Raw genomic sequence first — 24775 nt, 5'->3', positions numbered from 1 at the left:
AACTGGATTAGGAGCCTGGGAATCGGGAAGCACAATCCGCATTCCTCGAAGAACACCTGGTATGCGCAAACAAAACCAAGTATCACTCGATCGGCTTACTGGCCTCCTCGTTTCATATGAAGACCGTCGGGAAAGTTATATCGTTCCCCCATGACAGCAAGGTCTTTCTTCGTCAGAACCGACGGAGAAGACAGCTCACTGTTGGGGTCATCACGGTTTTTGTCCGAGGTCGACATGGCTTTCCAAAAATTCAGGTTTGAAGGTAGGAGATGAATAGACGAAAAGAAAATAAGAAGATCTTTTAGCTTGGAAAAAAAAAGAACCAGAAAGAATAAAAAAAACGAACGAAGAAAATGGAGAGAGTGAAAAAGGGAGAGAGTTACCTTGAAGACGCGAATGGAAATAATAAAGAAAATCCCAAGGGTCGAGACCTTATGTAGGGTCAAATCATATCAAACGGTTGAGATTCTCGAGAAATTCGCCATAATGGGAAAACGTTTGGGTTCCCGAAGCAATAGCACGACGACACGTGTCCAGATACTCGCCCAAGGCATTAAATACTCGAGTATTTCGTGGGATTCCAACCAAACTGAGGAAATCTCGGTTCGATCCTAAAGTATATTCTATTTTATATTATTATTTAAAATAAAATATACTAGGGGACTGATTGTGGGAGTAGGATTTCGCCCCCTCCTCGCGAGTTAGGCCAGTTCGACTAAAAGCCCAGTTCGGCCCAGAAATCCCAGGCGTAGGCGAGCTCGGCCCAAGACGATAGCAAGGGATTCCTTGCTGATGACTGAAGCCCAGTTCGACCTAGGCCCATAGACGTTCCTAGACGGTCCCGCCAAGTGCTTTGCGCGATCCACCTTCTCGAGGAAACGGTCAAATCGCCTAGAGATAAGGATGACTCCGAGACTGGCGGATAGAAGATCGCTCCTGCTCGTACACGTGGGACATTCTGAAAAGGAAGGGAGATCGGCGAGTTATCTATAAAAGCCCATTCCACCTTCATTTTATGACTACGGATTCTCTGCTTAAGAACGCATATAATTGTATTTCGATCTGCTTGAATCTTCAGTTCATCCCTTTTTATTTTTGTATTGCCAACGTTCGAATATCGATAAAGAAATCTTTTTTCTTGCCTATATTTTTAATTTCTTATATCGTTTATTAGTATCCTTCGAATCCCGATCTTGTCTTCATAATCGGATTCTGAGACCCTTCCCTCTTAAAAATAAATATACGAATCCCCATCTAGATAATCTTCGTATATATTGTTGGAACGTGAAATCGGTTCAACAACGATCCTCAAGGAAGACGGGGTGAGCTCCGGGAAAGTCACCTCCACTTGCGCCATATAACCTAAGAGGAGCCTAGAAATCGGAAACCTAAGCCCACACTTTTCTAGAAAAATCTCATGGACACACAAGTACCCATCTTCTACGGTCTCGGCCGTATCGTCGGGACTAGGCAGTAAGAGCTCTATTACAGGTAGAATATGAAATCTCTGCCTAATGCAGTCTAAATCTGGCCTACTGAGTAAGGATAGAGGACATTCGTGAAAGAAATCTTCACGAGGGGTACCCGAATTTTTGAGACTTGGATTTTTTGGTCGAAAAAATACGAGACATCTTAACAAGGCGATAAATGGATGTAGACGCCATTAGAGCTATCTTAAGCTAAAAAAATTCAAGAAAAAGTTCTGTTTTTTTTAGAACCCTAAGCCAGAAAACCCAAAACCCTAGCAGAAAAGAAAACAAGCAAGCGAAAGAAAAAGGTTTAGAACGTACCATTCTTCGAAGCGACAACACAAATGAATAAGAGAGACCGATGGAGACGTCCCTTTAATTTATAGACACAAAAGCCCAACAAACTCGCATTTATTGCGCCGTCATATCATGTCAAATCGTATTTGACCAAATCAAATATTTTATGATAATTGCATGATCTTCTCGAGATAAAAATCATTACGGTTTGAATAACGAATATAATATTCACCCGTTCCAAAGGTAACGAGCACAAGTGGCATAACTAGTGATCCATTCCGGACTAGGAGTGCAGTTAGTTCGCTTATTGATCAGCTCATATATGCTTTTCGTCTTTAGTTTATCCATCATTATATACCGAATAAACTAGGGGGACTGACTCTTGAGGTTAGACTTCGTCCTCCATCTAACGCACAAGAGATTTGACCCAGTACAATTTAATTGGGCCCAAGCCCATGCCTTTTGTCTTTAGCAAGTTTGATCAATGCACCAGCATGTCAACAGTATCGAGAGCTCGTCAGCTAGAACAATCCGCAACCGCCTCTCGCATGAATAGGTCTCTCACGCCAAGTGTCTTGACATACAGTAGTGAGTTTCAGCTGACACATGACGTGTCTCGAACGACCCGGAGCTCATTATTTCATATTCTCAGGTTATAAATATATGACAATTGGGCCCATTTTGGGCACTTTACTTTCTAACTATTATCATTATTACCGAAATCCAATCTTTGTACAAGCGATCTTAATACAAAAAGTCTCGAGCTATTCTTACATTCCATTTTTGTCTTCGTTAAAATTACGCATTTAATTTCCAGTACTTAGAGAGATCAAATTTATTCTTGATACGAAGAATTGAGGCTCATCTATAAATCTAAATCGACTCATTTTAACTACAAATTTATCATGATTGTTTTGGTGTGATTTATCGCATCAACACTAACAATATTTCAAAATACTAATATTCATGTGTATATCCAAACCTGATACCATTGCTGTCGGGCTTGAGTCACTAAGATTTTGATTGTCTGTATCCCAAGTATTCCCTTTTATGTTTAGAAAATTGATAAGCTGATAGTATGTTTGTTTTAAACTTGGGACTTCTCATATAATCTTCAAGTTTAAAGAGTAACGTTGAGAGTTTTTTATTATTTAATTTAATTTTTTTTTGTATAACTTCTAAAATATGGCAAAAAATGTGTGTTTTACGTGGTAATAGTCTTTATTAGTAGAAATATGACGGACCGGGCTTTGTTACTGCAATAGAACATGGGCCAGGCCGAGATCGTGCTAAATTTAAGGGGAGTATCCAAATACCCCTTTTTTTTTTTTTAATTATAATTCTAAGATTTTGGATTACCAAAAAACTTCGCCAAATATTAGTTAAATGATAGAAAGAAGAAGTTAAATGAAACAATAAACATCAGGAAAAATAAATGGCATACAACAGTAAATGACAAGAAAAACTATAGACCGATAGTATTAAATTTATTTACCAAGAGTATTTTTTGGATTAGATTAATTTAATCGATACCTAGGCTAGGAAACTAAATTGTCTTAATTGGTTCTAGTAATCATTTTTTTTTTGTATTTAACATGTTTAAAGTTTTAATTGCAAAAATAACATTTTTTAAGTTGTAAATATTAAAAGTCATTTTTCTTTATTTTTCTTGATGTTTACCTTTTTTTAAATTAATTTTTTTTTTTGGGCGTTGTTTAACTTTATTTACTGTTTATAATTTTATTTATTAGGAGAATAAGTATTTACCATTTCAAAAAGCACTACTTAAAAAAAGAATGTCAAGATAGTTGTTATTTCAAAAATGCTTTAAAAACTTTCTTTTTTTAATTTCCTCATTTAAATTTGAAAAAATTTGTATACTATAAAATTTAATAGCCCATAAGTTTATTTTGTCTAAAAAGACTAAGGTTAAGGAACCCATCGTGCTCATTTTCCTTTCTCTTTTAACTGGTTTTTTTTGTTTTTCAAGTTTTTTTATATTTAGTAATTTTTTATTTTTAGTTTCAACACTTATCTAAGATAAAAGAAGACAAACATCAACACACATCAATTATAGACCCGCTCCGCTTGACTTCTCACTAAATTAGTATATCCAGAAAAAGAAAAAAAAAAGAAAAAAGAAAAAAAAAGATTTACATAACTAGAGTTTAGGATGGAACAAATTTTTTAAAGTCAGGCTGAGGTTAAATGAAATCATACTCGGGCGAAACATAGCTGAACTATCCATTTTTTTTTACAGAACTAGTTGTTAAAAAAAAAAGAAAAAAAAGTAGACATAGTACCAGTTCTAGTCTTTAATAGAAATAAATTTAGTTTTGTATTACCAGTTTATGTTAAAATATTATTAGTATTTTCTAGTTCTTTGGCAGTGATTCGAACTCATATTTTTATGAAAAATTTGTTGTAACTAGTCAAACCCCCTAATTTTTTTTTAAGATTCTAATAAAAGTTTCACCATGCTTGAATAAATTAAATTAACTAAAACATGTAATTTAATTTACTTTGGTTGATATGCTATTTTTTTAATAAAATAAAATTTTGACTCTTTTTAAAATGAGAGTGAGATATTGTACTATTGAACTAATTGTCCTTATTTTTATTTGGAGGACTAGAGTTCTTATCACTAGTTAATCAATTTTATATTTTAACCACACACTAGCTTAAGCCTTGAGTGATATAATATGTTTACAGATTTGTTTAGGATGCTCTACAATAGAAAGACTAGGCCTAATTTGGTCGTGTGACCTTGAAGATTGAAAATGATTAAATGAGATTATGAAGTTGACAGAAAGTATTTCTATTTGTTTAACCCTGAATCCCTGGTGTTAGTCATTAGCAAATTACTTTTTGTTTTTGTTTTTTTTTTCTTTTTTCTGGGTAGTCTAATGTTGTGTCATATTAAACATCCTAAACGAGACCACATTTGATATAGTTAAACTTTTTAAATAATTCAAGATCATTTGACAAATTAAGTACGTACGAATCAGCAAATAATTACAAACTATATATCATCATATGAATACTGAAAATGAAATAAAAATTCATAGAGAAATTGACGTTTCTGAAGCTCTCCGTACAATATAAAATTTAGAATCATTCAATAAAATGTTATATGTATAGATGTGGTCAGAAGATTTTTTTTTTTTTTTTTTTTTTTGGATAGAGATGTGGTCAGAAGATAAACATGTGTTTCCCGTGGAATCATAAAGCGACTCAATTATTTGAAAAAAAAAGTATAATAGTAGCATTTAAACCAAATAATAACCCCTATAGTATACTCAAAATAAATAACTACATATCTATAGAGCACAAAAACTTTTCGCTTTCATGACATAAATACATTATCACCACTATCATATTACAATGACCCACAAACCTTCGTACCCGCCCAATTCGGAGTATCCATATACATATTGGTGTCTACTCGTATTCTCTAAAGAAAAATGTGACATATGAACAGTTAATTAAAACTTGACATTTCCCACCAAAAAAAAAAAATTAAAACTTGACATTTCCATATATACTGTGTTGTCTAGGTTGATAATAACCACTCAATTGGTAAAGTACTTTATTCCCCCTTCCTTCAAATTCGTTAAACTTTTTGACTTTTGTTTTCCTTTTTTTTCATAACACCTTTTAAGGGGGTTTATTGCTGGAGTTGGAATTTGAAATCCAAGACTTTTGGATTTGTTCCCTTGGGAAACAAAATCAGGTGCGTTTGGACGTCACATATCATATATATTTGTACTCCCGGTCAAACTTAAAGAGAAACTTAATATAGATAAAACTATAAAAACATTAAGAGTGAATTTATTATTTTGCAAATATATATATATATATATATATATATATATATATATATATATATATATAAATTAGACGTTTGATATTTTTAAACAAAAATATCCTTGCTGACTATTTAAACTTATTTTTGTTCTCTCTCTACTCATTAGGTGCGATTTAAGATGTTTTCGATATATATATATATATATATATATATGTTTTTCAATGGTTTAAGTTTGGTTCTAATGGTTCCAATGGTTTAAGATATTTTGTGATGATTTTGGATGGCTTAATATTGTTGATGATGGCTTAACATAATTGAAGATAGTTGTTGATTTATGATAGTTTAAGATAGATTTCGATTGTTTCCGATTGCTTAAGATAATTTTTGGCGGTTTAAGATGATTTCAAAATAGTTTTGAGGTATTTTTATTAAAAAACGAGTCAATAATCTAATTTGAGATATCTTCTTAATAACACATTCAGTAAATTAATATTTTGCTAATGAAAAACTAATATTACTGCCTCTAATTGATCTAACCGACCTACGTGAGATTTTATCTTGTGCGCCATTTTGACGTTTTTCTTTATTTGATATTTTAATAAAAATTTGTCCAGTTATAATTTACAATCACGGTCTTGAATTGATGTGAGTGAAAATGATCACTACTTGATTACAAGCGTGAATACTAGAAATTTAATATAATAATGAATAATGTGAAATTCTGATTAGTCACAAGGATAAGATGTCGCACACAATGTATTGACTATGAACGACAACTTGCTTGCACACAGATAATGGATAAACAACAAACAGTGCGATAAAGAAAATACACACGATATGGTTACTCAGTTCGGTGCAATACACCTATGTCTGGGGGCACTCTGCCAGTGAAAATGATTTCACTATCTTGTAGTCAATAGTACACACAAGGTTTATATAGATTACAATCACCAAATCAATAAAACCTAGAGACTATTACCACCAGCGAATACCTAGCCAGAGACTCCCCCTGGATTTGAGCTCCGTCTCAATTCCACCCTTCAAGCAACTGCCTGTGCTCGGATGACTTTCAGTCTTCAACCTTTCGTGAGCCTTCAATCACGAGAACACAAAACCCAACTCTCACAGACACTCAATCTTTGTGGAATAGTGTTTGAGAGAATACACCGCGATTAATAAAACACAAAGCCTCCCAGTCCGCCGGTCCTGCACGTCTAAGAGCTCTAAGTGTTTTATCAAAAGTGTCGAGGCTGCTAAGGGGAATCGCATGGCTTTTATAACATCTGTACATGCCTGGAAGTGTATCTAGGGTTTCCTTACCCAGCCTTATACGAATATCCCATAATAAAGTCACCAGCGATGCAATATCTCATAATGAAGTCACCAGCGAGGCAATCTGTCAATACTGGAAACTTGCCTGAAATAAAGTCTGCACACAAGAGGAAAGATGTCTCACCAGAAGTAGAAGCATGACGACCGACATCTTTCCAAACAACTTGCACTAAAAAATAAAGCCAACATAAAACGTAACTACAATATGTATAGTTTATCATTTGTGTCAAACACAATATTTTATTGCACTTGAGGTAAAGACAGAATTAAAAAAAAAAACTATTATATGATCACATCAATTCCATCAAAAATCATTACTTGATCGTGAGTTATAGTTGTTGATTCATTATTGTACGCATACTTTTTTTTATCTAAATTTATGCCTAAAGACCTCCTTACCACGACCTTGATTTAAATTGGAACATTTTCTGTCTCCATTACTTCCATATATTTGTTAAAATATACACATTAATATATGTTGTTGTTTTGAGTTAATTGTTTTTGTTTAGACAAAACTATTGTTTCTCACGATGTTGGAAACATCAGTCTACAACATGAAACATCTGCTTTACATGTCAGTACTGTGATGTGGATTAATACATGTCTTTTATCAGATATGTTTATGCACCTTAGCCGATCGTCCAATGAGATTTCACCATGCGCATTGGGAAATCCTAGTCAAAGACACTACGCTTGTTTGTGTCATATATAAGGGTCGCTTTCCCTCTTTGGTAGGGTTACACATCTAGGTATTGTTAATAGTCATTGTTAGAGCTTTGTCACAAAATTGTTTATGTGTTTATTCATATTATTGTAAATACGTATTGTTATAAACGTTGTTGAAACATTGGAAGAGTGTGAGTGGAATATGAGGGGAACTCAACACAGAGGGAGCCTAGGTTAGAAACTCTAGAGTAGTTTGAAATTATAGAAAACCTGGAAGGTGATCATCCATGATTGTCCGACATTATATTTACTCTACCGGCTAGAGAAGTTTCTCTTTCCACCGGGAGTATCATTCCTCCAAAAATAGGTACGATTGGCTTAATTGAGTTACCAACTCTTGTGTTTCTTTACTTTCAGTTTATGTGCTTGTGATACTTAGCTAACTGATAAGTTGCATAACGTGTTAGAACAACCTTAGAAACATCACAATAGACAGTAGATCTACTTTTTCAATATACATTTTAGAAATTGTATAAATATTTATACCACCTTCAAATTAACTTCAAACACTTAAGTATTCAAACATAAAAAAAGTAAAAAATAAAAAAATCATTGAAAAACAAACTGTCATAATAACTTTATAATTGAAAATAATGTATAGTTCATGTCAACAACAATAACATATATATATATATATATATATATATATATATATATATATATATATATATACACACACAAAAATCACAAATAAAAATATCATTCTTGGCGAAAAATAATTGAAAATAATATGAAATCATTAAAAATAAAGGAAAATGGCGAAAAAAAATTACGTAATGTTTACGCATATTTTTTTCTGCGACAAAAATACATCATGTTACAATTTACTTGCGCCGTAGGTACTTGAGCAGTTATCTTGGACGGAAATTCACGTGTATGACTTGGATAAAAAATGGTTTTATATTTTTTTTTTCTATAAGTTAATTAGATATAAGCTGCATAACTAATATCATTTTGTAATAAAAATTTATAATAAAAAATTAAAATAAAGAAAATCATACAAACGATCAACATTCTTTATAATAATTTTATCATAAAAATTAAAGTGACAATCAGATTTGGATGACAATCATAAAAATATAACAAATGCAGAGAGATAGAAAGAGAAGCCATGGATTTCAAGCTGGAGCTTTGGACGAGCTCGAGGGAAACTAGTGAAGAAGCAAGGCGAGGAAGCAAAGAGTGAGGTTGAGGCTACAGAGAAGAAGGAACAAAAGCCAAGGTTTACAAACACAAAAACACTATTGAAAGTGCTTAGATATCTCCCGTCACCTGTGCTCGCCGTATGTACTTTTTCCATTAAGTTAGATAGAAAAACATGTGACAGCCTCTAATTTAATGAAATATTAACTTACTTTTTTTCTTAAAATTCTTTCAACATTAGATATATTACTATCATATAAAAATTAAAACAAAAACTCTCACCTCATGTCATGAATACACAAATATATATATATATATATATATATATATATATTTATTCAAACTAATTAAACACTAATTGTATAAGTTTATAATACAAAAACTTTAATAACTATATTTATTAAAACTAGTACAGATTTATTACATTATTTTATAACACAAAAAAATTATTATGAACTTTTCTTCAAAATGATTAAACCTTTTATTATATCATTTTTATAATACAAAACATATCAATAATTTTTTTTAATAATAGTAAAATGTTTCTTATAGTATTTTTTTTGTATTAATGAGGAAATATATATTTTTCCTTTTAAATTTTTTGCATTAGACAATGATATGATTAATGTTTGTTTAGTTTTAAAAAGAATTAATAATTTGTGTATATTAATGAGGAGAGTTTTTTTTATTTTATTTTATTTTAAGTTTTTCGTGATATAAAATGATATAATTAATGTTGAATTAATTTTAAGATAAAATATTAATTTTTCATTAAATCAGAGGCTGTCACATGTTTTTCCATCAAACTTAACGGAGGAAGTACCGACTGCACAATTAAAACGTAATATTAGGTATTATTGCAGACGCAAAAAAATAATGGGTATATATAAGTATGATTTTGGGTAAACATTAAGTATTTTTACAACCATTAACCCTAACTTTAAAGTTATAAATAATACCCTAACTTTCGTAAAATACTTTATTATGAATGTGAAAAATATTGCAACCAAGTTACAATAGTGAGTATCTAATCAATTATCTAGTCATCACGAGTATCTTTATGCACCTGTATCAGAGCTAGCTTGAGGACTATGAATCTAGTAAAAAGCTCCCACGAATCCGAATAATTAGACAAAACCTCAATTTAATCATATTCATTTGATTCGTCAATCTCGGCGTCACACCACAAGATGAGCCGATACTGCACTCTTCTTGTTACTAGAACTATATTTTACTTGATGTTATGAGCGTCCATTGATAAAGTTTGTTCATGAGATCAATCCTCTTGGTTCAATTCATATCGAGGAAGGTCAACCATTTAGCTATAACTTTCTTGATACATATGAGCCCTAAACATCGTTGCTTCTCCAACGAAATATTCTTTCGTACGTACTTCTACTTAAGTGCGCGCAATCAATCAATTATGGAATCAACCTTTAGGTGAGTGAGCATTGATCTTCTTTTAGGAAGGCTGTATTCCGTATCTGTGAATCACTTTCCACTCAGATCATATCCCGAATTCCCAAGACATAAGTATATAGGCATCTTCAAGTAGCCATTAACGAATGAGTCATAGAACCTGGTAGTACAACCTAGAAGTCCGTGACCATTTCATGATTTAGACCAAGTCTCACTTTGAACATCATAGCGACCCCGATTAGTGTGTCTTAACGGTGTTTAAACGACAAATCAACAACCAAAGTCTGTCCGGATCGTACACATACCAAGTGTGTAGAATGCTCCCCCCAAGTGACCAACATTTCACTTGTGTTCCACACATGTGATTTTAAATTCAATTATTCAGGCCTGGATCAATCACCAACCAAGTTTTAGCTCGCCGCCCGAGCTTAGATACCCAACATGTAATTCAGTTTAATACGGATGCTACAGATGATAGTTGTTATTAATTCTAACTACAAAACAACTCACTAATCAATAATACTAATAAAGTCAACTTTAGTAACTATCTTCAGTGGACAATATCCCTAACAAAAGGATTACAAACATAGTTACAACAATACAACAAGAATAGTGGGTTACCAGTCGTTTTAGATAATGCATACCATCACCTATTGTTGATTGTGTTTTATGAGACCTTGTCCAACTGAGATCCATGCCAAAATAATATAAAGAATATCTCAGATCTAAAATTCATATATAAATAATGGAATTTAAATCAAGTCTGATTAAAGATCCGGTGGCACAAAATCCAAATAAAAATAAAAATCCTCAATTGGAGACGCTTAAATGATGTTGGTGTGCACGCTAGAGATAGCTTGTAGTGACAGGGATGCTGACGATTTTAAACTCCAGATAGATGATCGCTTCGAGTTAAAAAGATACATATATGACAAACTTGACGGAAAAATCGAAGAAGACACAAAGAAGAAAAAAGAGAAACACCCCCTCTTTTCAAAACGAGAGCTCTATGATGGTCTCCATCATAGTCTCATGCTCTAAAAAAGGCGGTGGCACTATTTTTTAAACCTTAATAAAACAATTAATATAGTTTTGTTAAAAAAAATTGTAATTTATAATAATTATTAGCCCCTGAAATATAATTAACTACTCTCACGTTAAAGTTTCAAAGTTTTCATTGATTAAATTTCTGTATAAAAAATAAAATGCTATGTTTTTAGACCCCAAATAAACAAAAAAAAAGAAAAAAACATAGAAAAATATTGATATGAATATGAGCTTTATTCTCTTTAAATATATGGATATTTACGGCAAGAATATTCTTTCAAATAATATGCTTATCATAATTCATGCGTTTGTTCTACCTTTTGTGGTCGTTGGTCCACCACAAAAACGAAACTTATTATCTTTAATATAATAATATTGTAATTATTGCATCTATGGAATGAAAGATTGAAAAATGAGTCTTTTTAGTTTAATATTAAATATATATATATATATATGTATATATTTTTAAAATTTTGTTCAACCTCAAATGGATCGAGACTGCACTCTTTGTAATATTAGAATTAAATTTATTTGAATTAGGAGTGTCCAAATGTACGCGATAAGTTCCACCGATTCCATATCGAAATATTCGTTTGCTAACTTATTAAGAATCAATCAATTTATTTTGCAATTAACTCTTAGGTGAAAAGTAACTGTCTTTTTTGGGAGAGCTGGATTGCCCTTTTGCGCAGTGAACATGCCTCAAACTCCCAAAATAAAAGTATATTAAAGCCCCGATTATCTATGAACGAACGAATCAAAGAGCACTTACATATGACCTAGAAGTCTAAGACGATCTCAGAATTGGGATCACCTCTCATATATAATCCCTTTAACTCATCAATGTCTATCCAAGCCCGTTACAAGTTATCTATGAATTCTCCCACTCAACGAATCTACACTTCATGTTCTACATATATGATTTCAAATTTAAATATTTACACATAGATCAATCACCAATTAAGTTTGAGTGTTTAATCCACTTTTTGAATAGCAACTCGAGAAAGCTAGAGATTTGACAAATATTATAATCCCATTCTTTGAAATAACACTTCTAATTACATAATTAAAATCTTCAACTTATTTTATTAACTACCAATCATAAGATAACTACTATAATAATTGTTTGTGGGAAATATTCCCAACAAACCGAGACCAATAATTTCTCCAATTTAGCATAGAGGATATAATGTTCATTTTCAACTCATATCAATTCAACACAAGTCAAGATAGATAAAGACTAGTTGATGGACACCGCGTCCTTTATTTGCAGATTTATTTCTTTACCGTTCAAAGCAATCTCTATTCCACACATGGAGTCTTTCACGTTGCAACACTAGTATTATCCCACACATTATGAGCTTCTAAGGAACTCATCATCTTTAAAAAATTTCAAGACATCCCTCATCTTGTACCCATGAATGATGAACATAACCAAGAAGTCCAAGGTATTCTACATATTAGTTTGAAAAAAAAAAAGATATATAATATTCATTTTCCAAGAACTAGCCGAGTCTTAATTAGATAGATGAATCAATGTTTTTTTTCCCCAAGTAAACAGAGGCCCTAAAATCCGAGTTTGGTCGCAATTTGTCAAAGCATTTCAAAAGTTGATAATAAGGTAATATACCCGAGAAGGCCCGCCATCTTTCTTCGAGTTGCAAATAATATCATCAAAAGAGCCTCCACAGAAGTGGCTTATTTCCACTTGAATTTTTCTTGGATACCACATGTTTAGAGAAGTGGCTTACCACATGTTTAGAGAAGTGGCTTATTTCCACTTGAATTTTTCTTGGATATTTGAGTAAAGAAAACTTAATTCACTTGGAGGAGGTTCGATTACCCCATAACGCAACTCGGGATGTCTCTCATACTTAAAGCCAATTAGAACATGTTAATTAAATTGATTTACTATATGTGATCCAATTGAAATCGAGATAATGTGAAGTTCGAACTAGATTTATATAGTGCTGAAAGTCCTTTTTGTACAATACCCAACACCACATGCCTCATCCAGGGCTATGAGAGACTTATCAATGGTCCAAGGTCCACCTACGAAAACTTCCTTTCATATCAACTAAACTCTCTAATGTAAAGAGGAAGATATTAATGACATTGATCAAATTATCCCTAGCAGTGACTCTTGGCGTAAACAATTTTCCAATCGGCCTTGACTACATTGTTAGCCACCATTTTCAGTGAAAGCATCCTCAAGGTCTGCTAAAATTATATTACGCTCTTCATACCACCGCAAATTCACTAATATGTATTGGTAACAAACAAAGACAGATAATAACTGTTCGAAACCACACTAACCACTAACAAAATACCTGATAGAACAAGAGAGAGAGGAAAGGAAGACGAAAATTGGTCAAATACATTCTCTTTATTTATAAATTGGCTCAGAATTGAGATCTTATTTCTTATTAAGACTAGTGAATAAATCCTTTGACATTATTGCAACATCTTATATCAATGACATTCTTCAACCTTAAACCTAGATAAGTACACTTTCAACAAAGAAATAAAAATCGTCCTAGAGAATTAATTAACAAATGAGATTAATTTGACCAGATTACCTAACAATCGAAAGCCAAGAGAGAAGTCACACCACCAAAGAAAAGGAATATATATCAAATTGATAAATGTTCCCAACCAAAATGCCAAACCTAGCCTTCTAAAGGTCCCCACATAAACAGAATATAAAATAATAAAAAAAAAAAAATCCCAAATTTCAAGACCCATATCATACAGAAATAAAAATTATATATGTAAGACCATTGAAGAAAACAGTCAAAAAATATTAGAAAGGTCTCTCAAGTCTCAACAACCAAAGTCAATGTCAAAAACATATCCTTATTTTTACTTACACTTGAATTAAATAAAAAAATAAAATAAAATAAGAATTGACTGTCACCCACACTCTCTTGAACTCCACACGCGCTTTCTTTGCTCGCCGCGAATCCTAATGCTGTTAAAGAATCTGCCACGTGTCCTAACCGACCCCCTTTTGTACGAACCCGGGTTACTTTATCATAACCCAACCCCGCCCGCTCTCTCTTAACCCTAGTCGAAGCTATATATACCCACCGAAAACACCAAACCATTTCTCTCTCCTTCTCACTCTCTCTCTAAAGAATTTCCCTTTCAATTCTTCTTTACATTTCTTTTTCATTTCTCTTCGTCTGCCGAGAAAGGAGAAAGAAAGACGAGAGAGGTTCGATTCTCGTTTTCTGAGGCACATTCGCTTGAATGTTCGAATCGAGTTCGTCGGAATCGCCGGAATTAGGTTTTTCTTCAGACGTCTTCGATCAAGACTTGCAATGGCGGAGCGGAGGTTCGGCGTGGGCTACGCGCTGGCGCCGAAGAAGCAGAAGAGCTTCATTAGGGATTCTCTGGTGAGCCTCGCTCGGTCTCGCGGCGTCGATCTGATCGAAATCGACGACGGAGCTCCATTGGCGGAGCAAGGACCGTTCGACGTGGTTCTCCACAAGCGCTACGGCGATGATTGGCGTCGCGAGCTCCAGGAATTCTCGGCGAGGAATCCAGACGCGGTGGTCGTCGACTCGCCGGATGCGATCGAGAGGCTTCACAACCGGATTTCGATGCTTCAAGTCGTGACGGAGCTCGCGGCGGCGGAGCGGAGCGAGGCGTTCGGAATCCCCAAACAGACGGTGATCTACGACTCAGAATCGCTTCTAGAAGGACCGGCTCGCGAGGGACTGAGCTTTCCGGTGATCGCGAAGCCTCTGGTCGCCGACGGAAGCGCGAAGTCGCACAAGATGACGCTTGTGTACGGAAGCGCGAGGCTCGGAGAGCTCAAGCCTCCGATTGTCCTCCAGGAGTTCGTCAACCATGGCGGCGTGATTTTCAAGGTCTACGTCGCTGGAAAGTACGTCCGGTGCGCGAAGAGGAAGTCTCTGCCGGACGTGTCGGAGACCGGGGCAACCGAGGGCGGTCTTCTGAAATTCTCGCAGGTTTCAAACCTCGCCACGAACGAGCGCACGGACGACAAGTACTACAAGAAGATGAGGCTCGACGACACGGTGATGCCTCCGTTGGAGCTTCTCGACGATATCGCTCGGGGGCTGAGGAAGGCAATGGGGCTCAATCTTTTCAACTTTGATGTCATAAGGGACACGAGGTTCGGAGGAGATCGGTACCTGATCATCGACATCAATTACTTCCCAGGGTACGCCAAGATGCCGGGCTACGAGGCTGTGCTGACTGATTTCTTCTGCGATTTGATGGAGAACAAGTTTGGGGCCGCGGCCGAGGACGAGGAGAAGAAGGTCAATGTCGGAGGAGGCGATTCTTGCTGCGGTGACGGGGACGAAGGAGTTCTTCCGGTTTCGCCTCGTAGCAGAGAAGAAGAGAATCCTATCCAAGTATGAAATCTCGGATACTCTTTGTGACTTGTTTGTTTTCCTCTGTTGGTGATTTTTGGGTCATTGGAATTTCCTCGAGACAAGTCACACATTTGGGTTTTAATTTTTTCTTTCTTTCTTAGGTAGAAGTTGATACATTGCTGAAATGAGTAGGTCCGTTCTTGGATAGTTTTCTTTAACCTTGACAGCATTAGATTGTGCTTGGTGGTTGATAGTGTATAGTCCATCCAACGTTTCTATGAAGATAGACAAATCTCAGATACTTTCATGTTTTACGGAAAGTCAAGTTGTACCTTTGAGCTTCAAGCTCTGTTCTTTCCTTACAAACACTGTTGTAGTTCTTTGCCGCTGGCACTATTACTGAAATGAATTTTCCGATTTTTGCAATTGTACTTTCTGCTTTTAACTGTGTCCGATTCTTACTGTTATATGGCTACATTGTTTTAGAATCTTGCTTGGTTACCAAAAGACTCACATTTCACTGATCTTTGGAAACTGATGATTCTTGATATTTCAAGAAAGGGTTTTCATTGTACTGGTTCGTTTAGTGGAGGTTGAGAAGGGACTAAATTGTTCCTGCTCTTTATTTGAATCGATCAAGATGACATCATAAAGAACCAGATTGACTAATTTGTTTATCTTGTACCTGCTTTAGCTGTGCTACTCTGTCAAATTCTTGCAAATGTAGACTTGGATATTGAATACTTAATTAGAATCTTCTTGCCTTGGTTACGTGTAAGTACATTTTCATTTTCTTACGAAGCCCTGAATTTTGAAAGAGAGAAAATTAAAATATGAAAATGGATTTGTTGTTTCGAGCTTTTGCTTTAAGCAACTCTTGATTCTTGATGTTCTCACGTTGGGAATATTTTTTTTTTATATGGATTAAATAGACTCCTCTGTTCACGCTAGTTGATTATCCTATGCATGCGTATTTTCTAAGCCGTGTCAATTGTCAAAAGTGAATTTTGGAATCTGGAAATCTAAAGCTGCTGGTATATGCTTGATTCTAAATTTTCTTATTTTTTAACATAAAATATCTTAACCTAATTTTATTCACTCTTTCGATGGCCGGTTGGTCTATTTTCAATCATTTTGAAATATTATTTAGGAACAATCTTTTACTTTACAAGATAAAATTGTAACAAATATGACTGATAAATCAATTTTTCTTACGGCAATACGCGGCCGGATGTTCAATTTTTTTTTTCTCCAATTTTATTTTACAAATTTGAAAAAAAAAAATCAATTTTTACGATTCATATTTTCAAACTTCTCTTTCATATTTTGTAATTTTATGGGCGATTTTTTATTTTCTTAATTTTTATTATTTTTTTATTTTTTTTATTTTTATTGAAGACAACCAGTAATAGTAATGAGATCGCACTTTCCCGTTGTATGCTTCAGTATTTTATTTTAATTTTTTTGTTTTTTTTTGTTTTTTTTTGTTTTTCTGAAAGTACATGTGCCGATATTCTTAGCATATGAAAATATTTGATTTTATTTAGTTTTTGGTAAGAAATTTAATACTCTTTATCTCGTAAGAATTTGATAAACAGATTAATTATTAATAGAATCTGAGTCGCCACGCGACCCGATGACGATATTAAGAAATTAGAATAATCACGTCGCAATCTGACTAAAGATCACGACAAAATTAACGTAATCAAGCAATTTGCGTACACAGGGCAACTGGCAACTAATTATTCTACTTGAAGAATTCTTTATTTGTGATAATTGTAAAACAGCACCGCGGAAGGGACAGTTTATACTTGGATTATAGTGAAAGTAACAAATCCCTAATTGCTGTATATAGCCTGTAGCCCTGTAGTTTATGATAACACATATACATATTTAAAACACAGCTATACATTTAAAAAGTCAAGGAGGGCATAGTCATACTATATAAAAATTCTAAGTCAAGGGGCACACTATACAAAAATTTTAAGTTAAGCGAGGCTTCCGGTATAAAAATTCAAGAAACAGTTAAAAAAAAGAGTAGGAAATAGTCAAATAACTAATTTTAATTAAAATTATAGATTAGTTATTCAAATATTACAAATATAGCTCAATATTTTTTGTTCATTATTAAAAGGTTGGACCATAATTTTTTTAACCTAGAGATCTAAATGAGCTATATTCTAAATACCCCATTAAAAAGGAAAAAATTGTACAAAATAGGCATTTGAAACTTATTGATTAGCAAAATAGCCAAAGTTTCAACTTTTCAGCAAAGTAGCCACATTTACGTTTTCAAAATTTTTTTGATAGTCAAGATTAAAATTTTTGACGATTATTGTAAGCAATTTATCACTTAAAAAAATAATATTGGGGTCAAATTTTTTTTTTTTGAAACCAGATTACTGCACATTTTGGCTATTTCACTAATTTAAGATAAACATTGACTTTGCAAACTCATAATTTTAAATTAGCTATTTAGCTACATCACCCCATTAAAAATAAGCATATATTATGTTTCCTTAATTTTAACGGGGCCCGTCCTCCCTCTACTTGGCCCTGGGAGTGAACCGTTAACGAATGATCTATCGGTAAAGTCTTTATAAATAATTACCGATAAATAATATTAAAAATATATAATATTTCATTAGGTATATAGTCACATTTACAGTTTGACATTGCTAAATAGTCAACGTTTCGTAACTCTTATGTAAATAGTCACTTCCATATATTTACAGACGTAAATCTTATGTATATAGCCACTTCCATGTATTAGGCGTCGTCATCTTTATGGTTATTTACCCAAGATATACGAAACGTTGGCTAGATAGCAATCTCAAACGTTTTAGTTGCTTAATTACCTAATTCTTGGATCCATTAGATATGTATCCATATTTATAGTTTCACATTGCTATATAGTCAATGTTTCGTAAATCTTAGGTAAATAGCCACGCCCGTGTATTTACACGTGTAAATTGAAGTAATTTCCCAAAATTTTATTTCAATGAATGGGCAAACCAGGAATGTCATGTCATCTTTATGGCTATTTAACTAAGATTTACGAAACGTTCACTATATAGCGATCCGGAACGTTTTAGTTGGCTAGTTATCTAATTTTTTTGCCATTAAGTATATAACCATATTTACAGTTTCACATTGCTATATAGTCAACGTTTTGTAAATCATAGGTAAATATCCACGCCCATATACTTACAAGCGTAAATTGATGTAAATACCCCACAATTTTATTTCAATGAAAGGGCAAATCAGGAATGCCACGTCATGTTTCTGGCTATTTGCTTAAGATTTACGAAACGTTGGTTATATAGCAATCCCAAATTTTTTGTTTATATTATCCGCCGATATACGATGTGTATCATACAGTATCACATGTATGTTCATTGAAAGGGAGTCTCAACCCCCCAAATTTTTAGGTTTTTGTGTCTTGATTCTTTTAAATTAGTGCGCTCTAGTAAAGTAACCAAATTAAAATCATGAAATTTCAGTTTAGCCAACGTCTTAAAAGAGTTACATATATATGGAATAAAATTTCCTCGTTCTTTGCCATTTTCTCTAACAACTGAGAACGAGAAGAATCCCGAAAAAAAGAAACCCACAAAAGGAGCTGAAGGCGCCAACCTATTAACAATTATTAACTGTGCAATTTTGAATAAAAAACTACAAATCCAAGGTTATTGCAAAACCCAAGAACCTTTAAAACCCACAAAATTATTAATATTTATTACTTATACATGATTTAGAAGTAAAAACCCAAAACACCAAATGTTACTATATAGAAACTCAGAAATCGAGTAACGATTATTATCGACATTAACTACACACGATTCGTACGTCAAAGCAAACACGATTTGTACGCCAACGCAAACACGATCAATGAAGCAATTGTTTATTTTCCAAAAGAAATCAACTACTAGTCACTCAATTCAAATTCAAAAGCTGCAGCGTTAACAACTATTTTCAATAACTAAAATAAAAGCCATCCTGAATTGTGAAGGAAATTTGAGTGTGCTGTGGATGCTAGGACACTTACAAGAGTCCCATATGAAAGAGATATATGTAGTGTTAATATAAAAAAAAAATTGCATACATCTTTGGAATCTCAAGGTTGACCGGGCAATTTTGTAAAGGGATTGAAACGCAGACAAGCTCAAGTACACCGCACACACATGCGTGCGATGCCACCGTTGTCCTTATAGTCGGACGGGTGGGCGGTTTGGATTGGGTTGAGCCTAACCGTAACCCATTAAATTTCATTTCTAATTTTATTTGTTTATTTTATTTTTGATGATATAAAATCGTGTATTAATTGTTTGTTTAAGCCTTGTAATTGTACACTCATGAGGTTATATGTTTTCGTTAAAAATGTTCAGTATGGGAAAGCATTTAGTAGCCTTCGAGGCATTAAAATGTATGCTGAACGTTTGTAGCTGAGTGCATGGCTATCGTACAAAAGGATATCTTGGCTTCTCATTTCAACAAACCTTAGACCAAATGTTTCGTAGCTTCCTCTCCTACTCCGTAAATTGTTGATTTCTTTGTAGTCTCGGCGTAGCTTCTCGCAGTGGTTCTTTTCAGCGGAGATGAACTTTTGTTGCATTGTTTTTCTTCTCTTACGTTGATGTATCTTGCGAATCTCTCTTGCTTATCATTTCCAGCATCCGTTAGGAGAACAATATATTTTTTTATAAAGATCTTCTAACGAGTCCAGAACTCCATCTTTTATTTTGTTTCCATCCGAGTAATCTTTCGTATTTTTAACTTCAATCCTTACTCAGTTTTTATTTCTCTGCCTATTTTTATTTTTCTTATTATTATTTCCGTTGATTTATTCTCAAACTTTTGTATTATGTTCAGGATTATTTATTCAATAATATCTAATACATATGCTAATTGAGATTAATCGATATATTAAGGTGGTATGTCTAGTCTGTGCACAAAATAATCATCCATGCAATGGGAGCCTTTTCCTTTATTGATGTTGTCATCAGTAGAGCTAAAGATTTAAATGTTGAATATTGTTGGACGACGAGGAGTTCAAATTCTTCCGGTGATGTGCTCAAAGTGATCTTTCGGTGTTGCTGTCGCTGAAACGAAACAACCGTTTGGGAGGGAGGAGGGGGCCTTTGCCTCATTATGGAACGAAAGAATGAAAGATCAATGACAGAAAAATCGCCGACAAAGCTACATAACAACCTTGATGAATTGAAATTCTATTTAGTCAAAGATAATACATCACACACAATGTAGAGCTATGAGACAATGTGTTTTGATACAATAGATAGAAAATATAAAAGCAGTGCACAAAGTAAATGACACAAATAATGGTAGTTTGGTGCAACATCACCTACTCCGGAGGACAGTTTGCCTAGTAAAAATGAAATTCACTATACATAAATTAGTCAATAGTACACAACGGTCTTATATGAATGATCCCCACATCAAGGCTTTTTTTTATTACTACCCGTGATTTCAACTTAGACTCCCCTTGAATCTGAGACCCCCCACTTCCACTCAAACATTCCCCAAGTGTTTGTATAAATAAATTACAACGGTTGTGGACAATAATCATGAATTACGAAACCCAAGCAAAATCTCTAATGCTTAATGAAATGATGAACAATGCCTAGATTATTACACCACACAGAACACACCATCAGTTTCTCAGTCTGCCGGTCTTGCATGTCTAAGAATCCTTATTTTGTGAATAAATGCGTAAAAAATCATCAAGGGCAGAAACTTTCTTTTTATAGTAGTCAAAAAGTCTGAAAGTCGAGCTAGGATTCCCATACTCATTCACGCTGGGAAAATATTCGTAGAAGGTCCTTTCACTGATAATCTTGGTAAAATTAGAAACTTCTGTTGATACGTTGTTTTGTTGCCTTTATTTTTTAGTGCAAGTGGTATGGAAAGATGTCGGTTGTTTTGTTTTCACTTCTGGTTTGACATCTTTCCTCCTGTGTGCAGACAGTATTTCTGGCAAGTTTCCAGTTTTGACAGATTGCTTTGCTGGTGACTTATTGCTGAGTTATTGCCTCGCTGCTGTCTTCTTTTCAAGATATCTTCCTCGCTGGAGCCTTCATTGCAAGATATCTTTCGCTGCTGTTTTCATTGCATGATATTCGCCTTGATGGAGTCTTTATTTTGTGATATTCGCTTGAGGACGGGTAAGGAAACCCGAGATATCTTCCAGGATTGTTCTACTGCTATAAAAGCCATGCGCTCTCCCTTAGCAGCCTCGACACTTTTTGATCAAACACTCAGAGCTCTTAGACGTGCAAGACCTGCGGACTGGGAGGCTGTGTGTTTTGGTTTTAAGTGGTGTATTCTCTCAAACACTGTTCCACAGATTGAGTGTATGTGAGAGTTGGGTTCTTGTGTTCTCGTGATTGAAGGTTCACGTACTGCTGAAGACTGAAGGTCATCCGAGCCAGGAGGTTGCTCGAAGAGTGGAATTGAGACGGAGCTCAAATTCAGGGAGAGTCCTTGTCTAGGTGATCACTGGTAGTAATAGTCTCTAGGTTTTATTGATTTGTTTATTGTAATCAGATATAAACCTTGTGTGTACTATTGACTACAAGATAGTGAAAATCCTTTCCACTGGCAGCGTGCCCCCAGATGTAGGTGTGTTTCACCGAACTGGGTAACCATATCGTGTGTACTTTGTTTACTGCACTGTTTTGTTGTTTATCCATATCTGTGTTCAAGCAAGTTGTCGGACACATTGTCAACACATTGTGTGCGACATCTTGCCTTTGCAACTAATCAGAATTTCAATTGGTATCAGAGCAGGCACCTTGATCTCTTAGGTGGTTTCCTGTATTTTTTTTCTGATTGCCTATTATGGATAGTTCCCGAGATGGAGGTTCTGTCAATCGCCATCCAGTACTCGACGAAACCAACTATGGATATTGGAAGGCACGCATGACCGCTTTCTTGAAGTCCCTTGATAGCCGAACATGGAAAGCTGTGATACACGGGTGGGAAGCTCCTATGACGACTGATGACAAAGGAGCCCGTACTGGCACAAAACCCGAAAAGGACTGGACCCCCACTGAAGATGAGGCGGTCCTTGGTAACTCCCGTGCTCTCAATGCTATATTTAACGGTGTCGATAAAGATGTTTTCAGGTTGATAAATACTTGCACTACTGCCAAAGAGGCCTGGGAAATCCTCGCTGTTGCCTATGAGGGAACTACAAAGGTCCGTGAACAAAAGCTTCAATATCTCACAACCAATTTTGAAGCCCTCACGATGCTCGAGGATGAAACAGTCGCTGAGTTCAACGTTCGCATTCGTGACCTCGCCAATGAATCATATTCTCTCGGGAAACCAATGACTGATGAAGATCTTGTTCGAAAAACCCTGAGAGCTTTGAGCTCTAGGTTCAAAATGAAAATCACGGCCATCGAGGAAGTTCATGACCTAAAGACGTTGAAGTTCGACGAACTAATGGGATCTCTCATGACGTTTGAGCTCTCACTTCCTAAGGTGGAAAAGAAACAAAGAGGAATGACCCTCAAAAGTTCTGTTCATGAACAAAGGGATCAGGTATATTCAGACTCTAACAATGATATTGACGATACTATAGCTATGCCTGCAAAAAACTATGGCAGGGTCATGAAAAGACTCAACCAGATGAATGGGAAAAATGTCCCACAAGATGTCAAGGACAATTTCCAACAACGATTCCAGAAGAACACTTATCCTCACAGGAATAGTAAAAGTGGTGAACGATCTGGGAAAGGCAAAGGCATTCAGTGCCACGAATGTGAAGGTTTTGGTCATATTCAAAAGGAGTGTCCCAACTTCCTCAAGAAACAGAAAAAGGGATACAACGCTACTCTTTCGGATGAAGAAGATGAAGAAAGCGACTCAGATAAGATAAGTAACTTTGTAGCCTTTACTGCCTCTGTCCATACTCATGAGTCTACTAATGAATTTGGTGAATGCTCTCAGAAATATGTTCTAGATGAAGAACTATCTGATGATGCTATGAATGAAGCATACAATACCTTGCACACCAAATGGATTGAAGAATCCCAGATTCTAGACAAACAGAGTGCTCTTATCCTTACCCTGACTGAAGATAAGGCAAGGCTCCTGGAGACGATTGTGGATCTGAAGAAGGAAGTCAGTCGACTGAATGGCGAACTCGAGCACATGACTAAAACTGTCAGAATGCTGAACTCTGGGACTGACAGCCTTGACAAAATCCTCACCATCGGCAAGCCTGCGAAGAACATGAAGGGGCTTGGATATACCCATGGAGCTTCATCTTCCCAGACTACGTTCGTTCCTCAAAAGCAGACTAGCCAGATGTCGCGAAACATGCCTCAACCATCTAGTAACAATAAGTCTCATGACCTTTCTCGACATCATCAATTTGGATCAACCAGGTCTCCTGTCAACAGACCTCGTTGGGTATGCCATTATTGTGGTAGGAAGGGACATATCCATCCTTTTTGCTATCGGTTGTATGGGAGGAATATTCGTCAGCAAAGGTCCATCCACAGGAATGTCCCATCTCATCAACAACCTGCTACTCGGCTGGAATGGAGAGTGAAAAATACCTCATATCGTGCCAATATTGCCTACACATCTCTGAGTGCATCCACCGGGAATGACTGGTATTTCGACAGTGGTTGCTCTCGCCACATGACTGGTGATTACACCTTCCTGACCAACGTGAAACCTTATTCCAACTGTCATGTTACCTTTGGAGATGGAGTAAAAGCCAAAATTGTGGGTAAAGGTCAATTAAACTATCCTGGTATGTCTTGTCTAACTGAGGCTTTGTTGGTAGAAGGACTTATTGCTAATCTTATTAGTATTAGTCAGCTTTGTGATCTGAATTTGCATGTCAAATTTACTCGTGATAAGTGTGTAGTGATTAATGAAGAACTGGATGAACTTATGCGAGGAAACAGATCTCGTGACAACTGCTATTTGTGGTCTCCCGTACCAAACAGCAATTGTCTCTTGACCAAAGTTGACGAAACCAAGCTGTGGCACCAAAAGCTTGGTCACCTAAATCTCAGAAGCATGCAGAAAATTGTCTCTGAGAAAGCCATCATCGGTGTCCCAAACCTGAAAATTGTAGAAGGAAAAATTTGTGGTGAGTGCCAGATGGGGAAACAGGTCAAGACGTCTCACAAGATGGTGCAACA

The 24775-nt window shown here is 35.1% G+C and overlaps 1 protein-coding gene across 1 annotated transcript; it reads left to right on the top strand.

Annotated features, from left to right (window-relative positions):
- The first annotated feature begins 14433 nt into the window (after nt 1–14433).
- Nucleotides 14434–16016, top strand: LOC149404771 (inositol-tetrakisphosphate 1-kinase 1-like). Its single transcript, XM_089607343.1, has one exon. It carries the CDS (start codon nt 14565–14567, stop codon nt 15633–15635), a length of 1071 nt encoding a protein of 356 aa, XP_089463469.1. The 5' UTR covers nt 14434–14564; the 3' UTR covers nt 15636–16016.
- The last annotated feature ends 8759 nt before the right edge of the window (nt 16017–24775 follow it).

This window comes from Urtica dioica, chromosome 2 (assembly GCF_054948205.1).
Source record: "Urtica dioica subsp. dioica isolate 48M chromosome 2, U.dioica_male_clone48M_v1_H2, whole genome shotgun sequence".
Taxonomy (NCBI): domain Eukaryota; kingdom Viridiplantae; phylum Streptophyta; class Magnoliopsida; order Rosales; family Urticaceae; genus Urtica; species Urtica dioica.
Note: the sequence above shows the minus strand (reverse complement) of the source record. Positions and strands in the feature narration are given on the sequence as shown.

What these genes read in the sequence shown, in the direction of transcription:
- LOC149404771 (XM_089607343.1), top strand. Translation starts at nt 14,565, where the DNA reads ATGGCGGAGCGGAGGTTCGGCGTGGGCTACGCGCTGGCGCCGAAGAAG.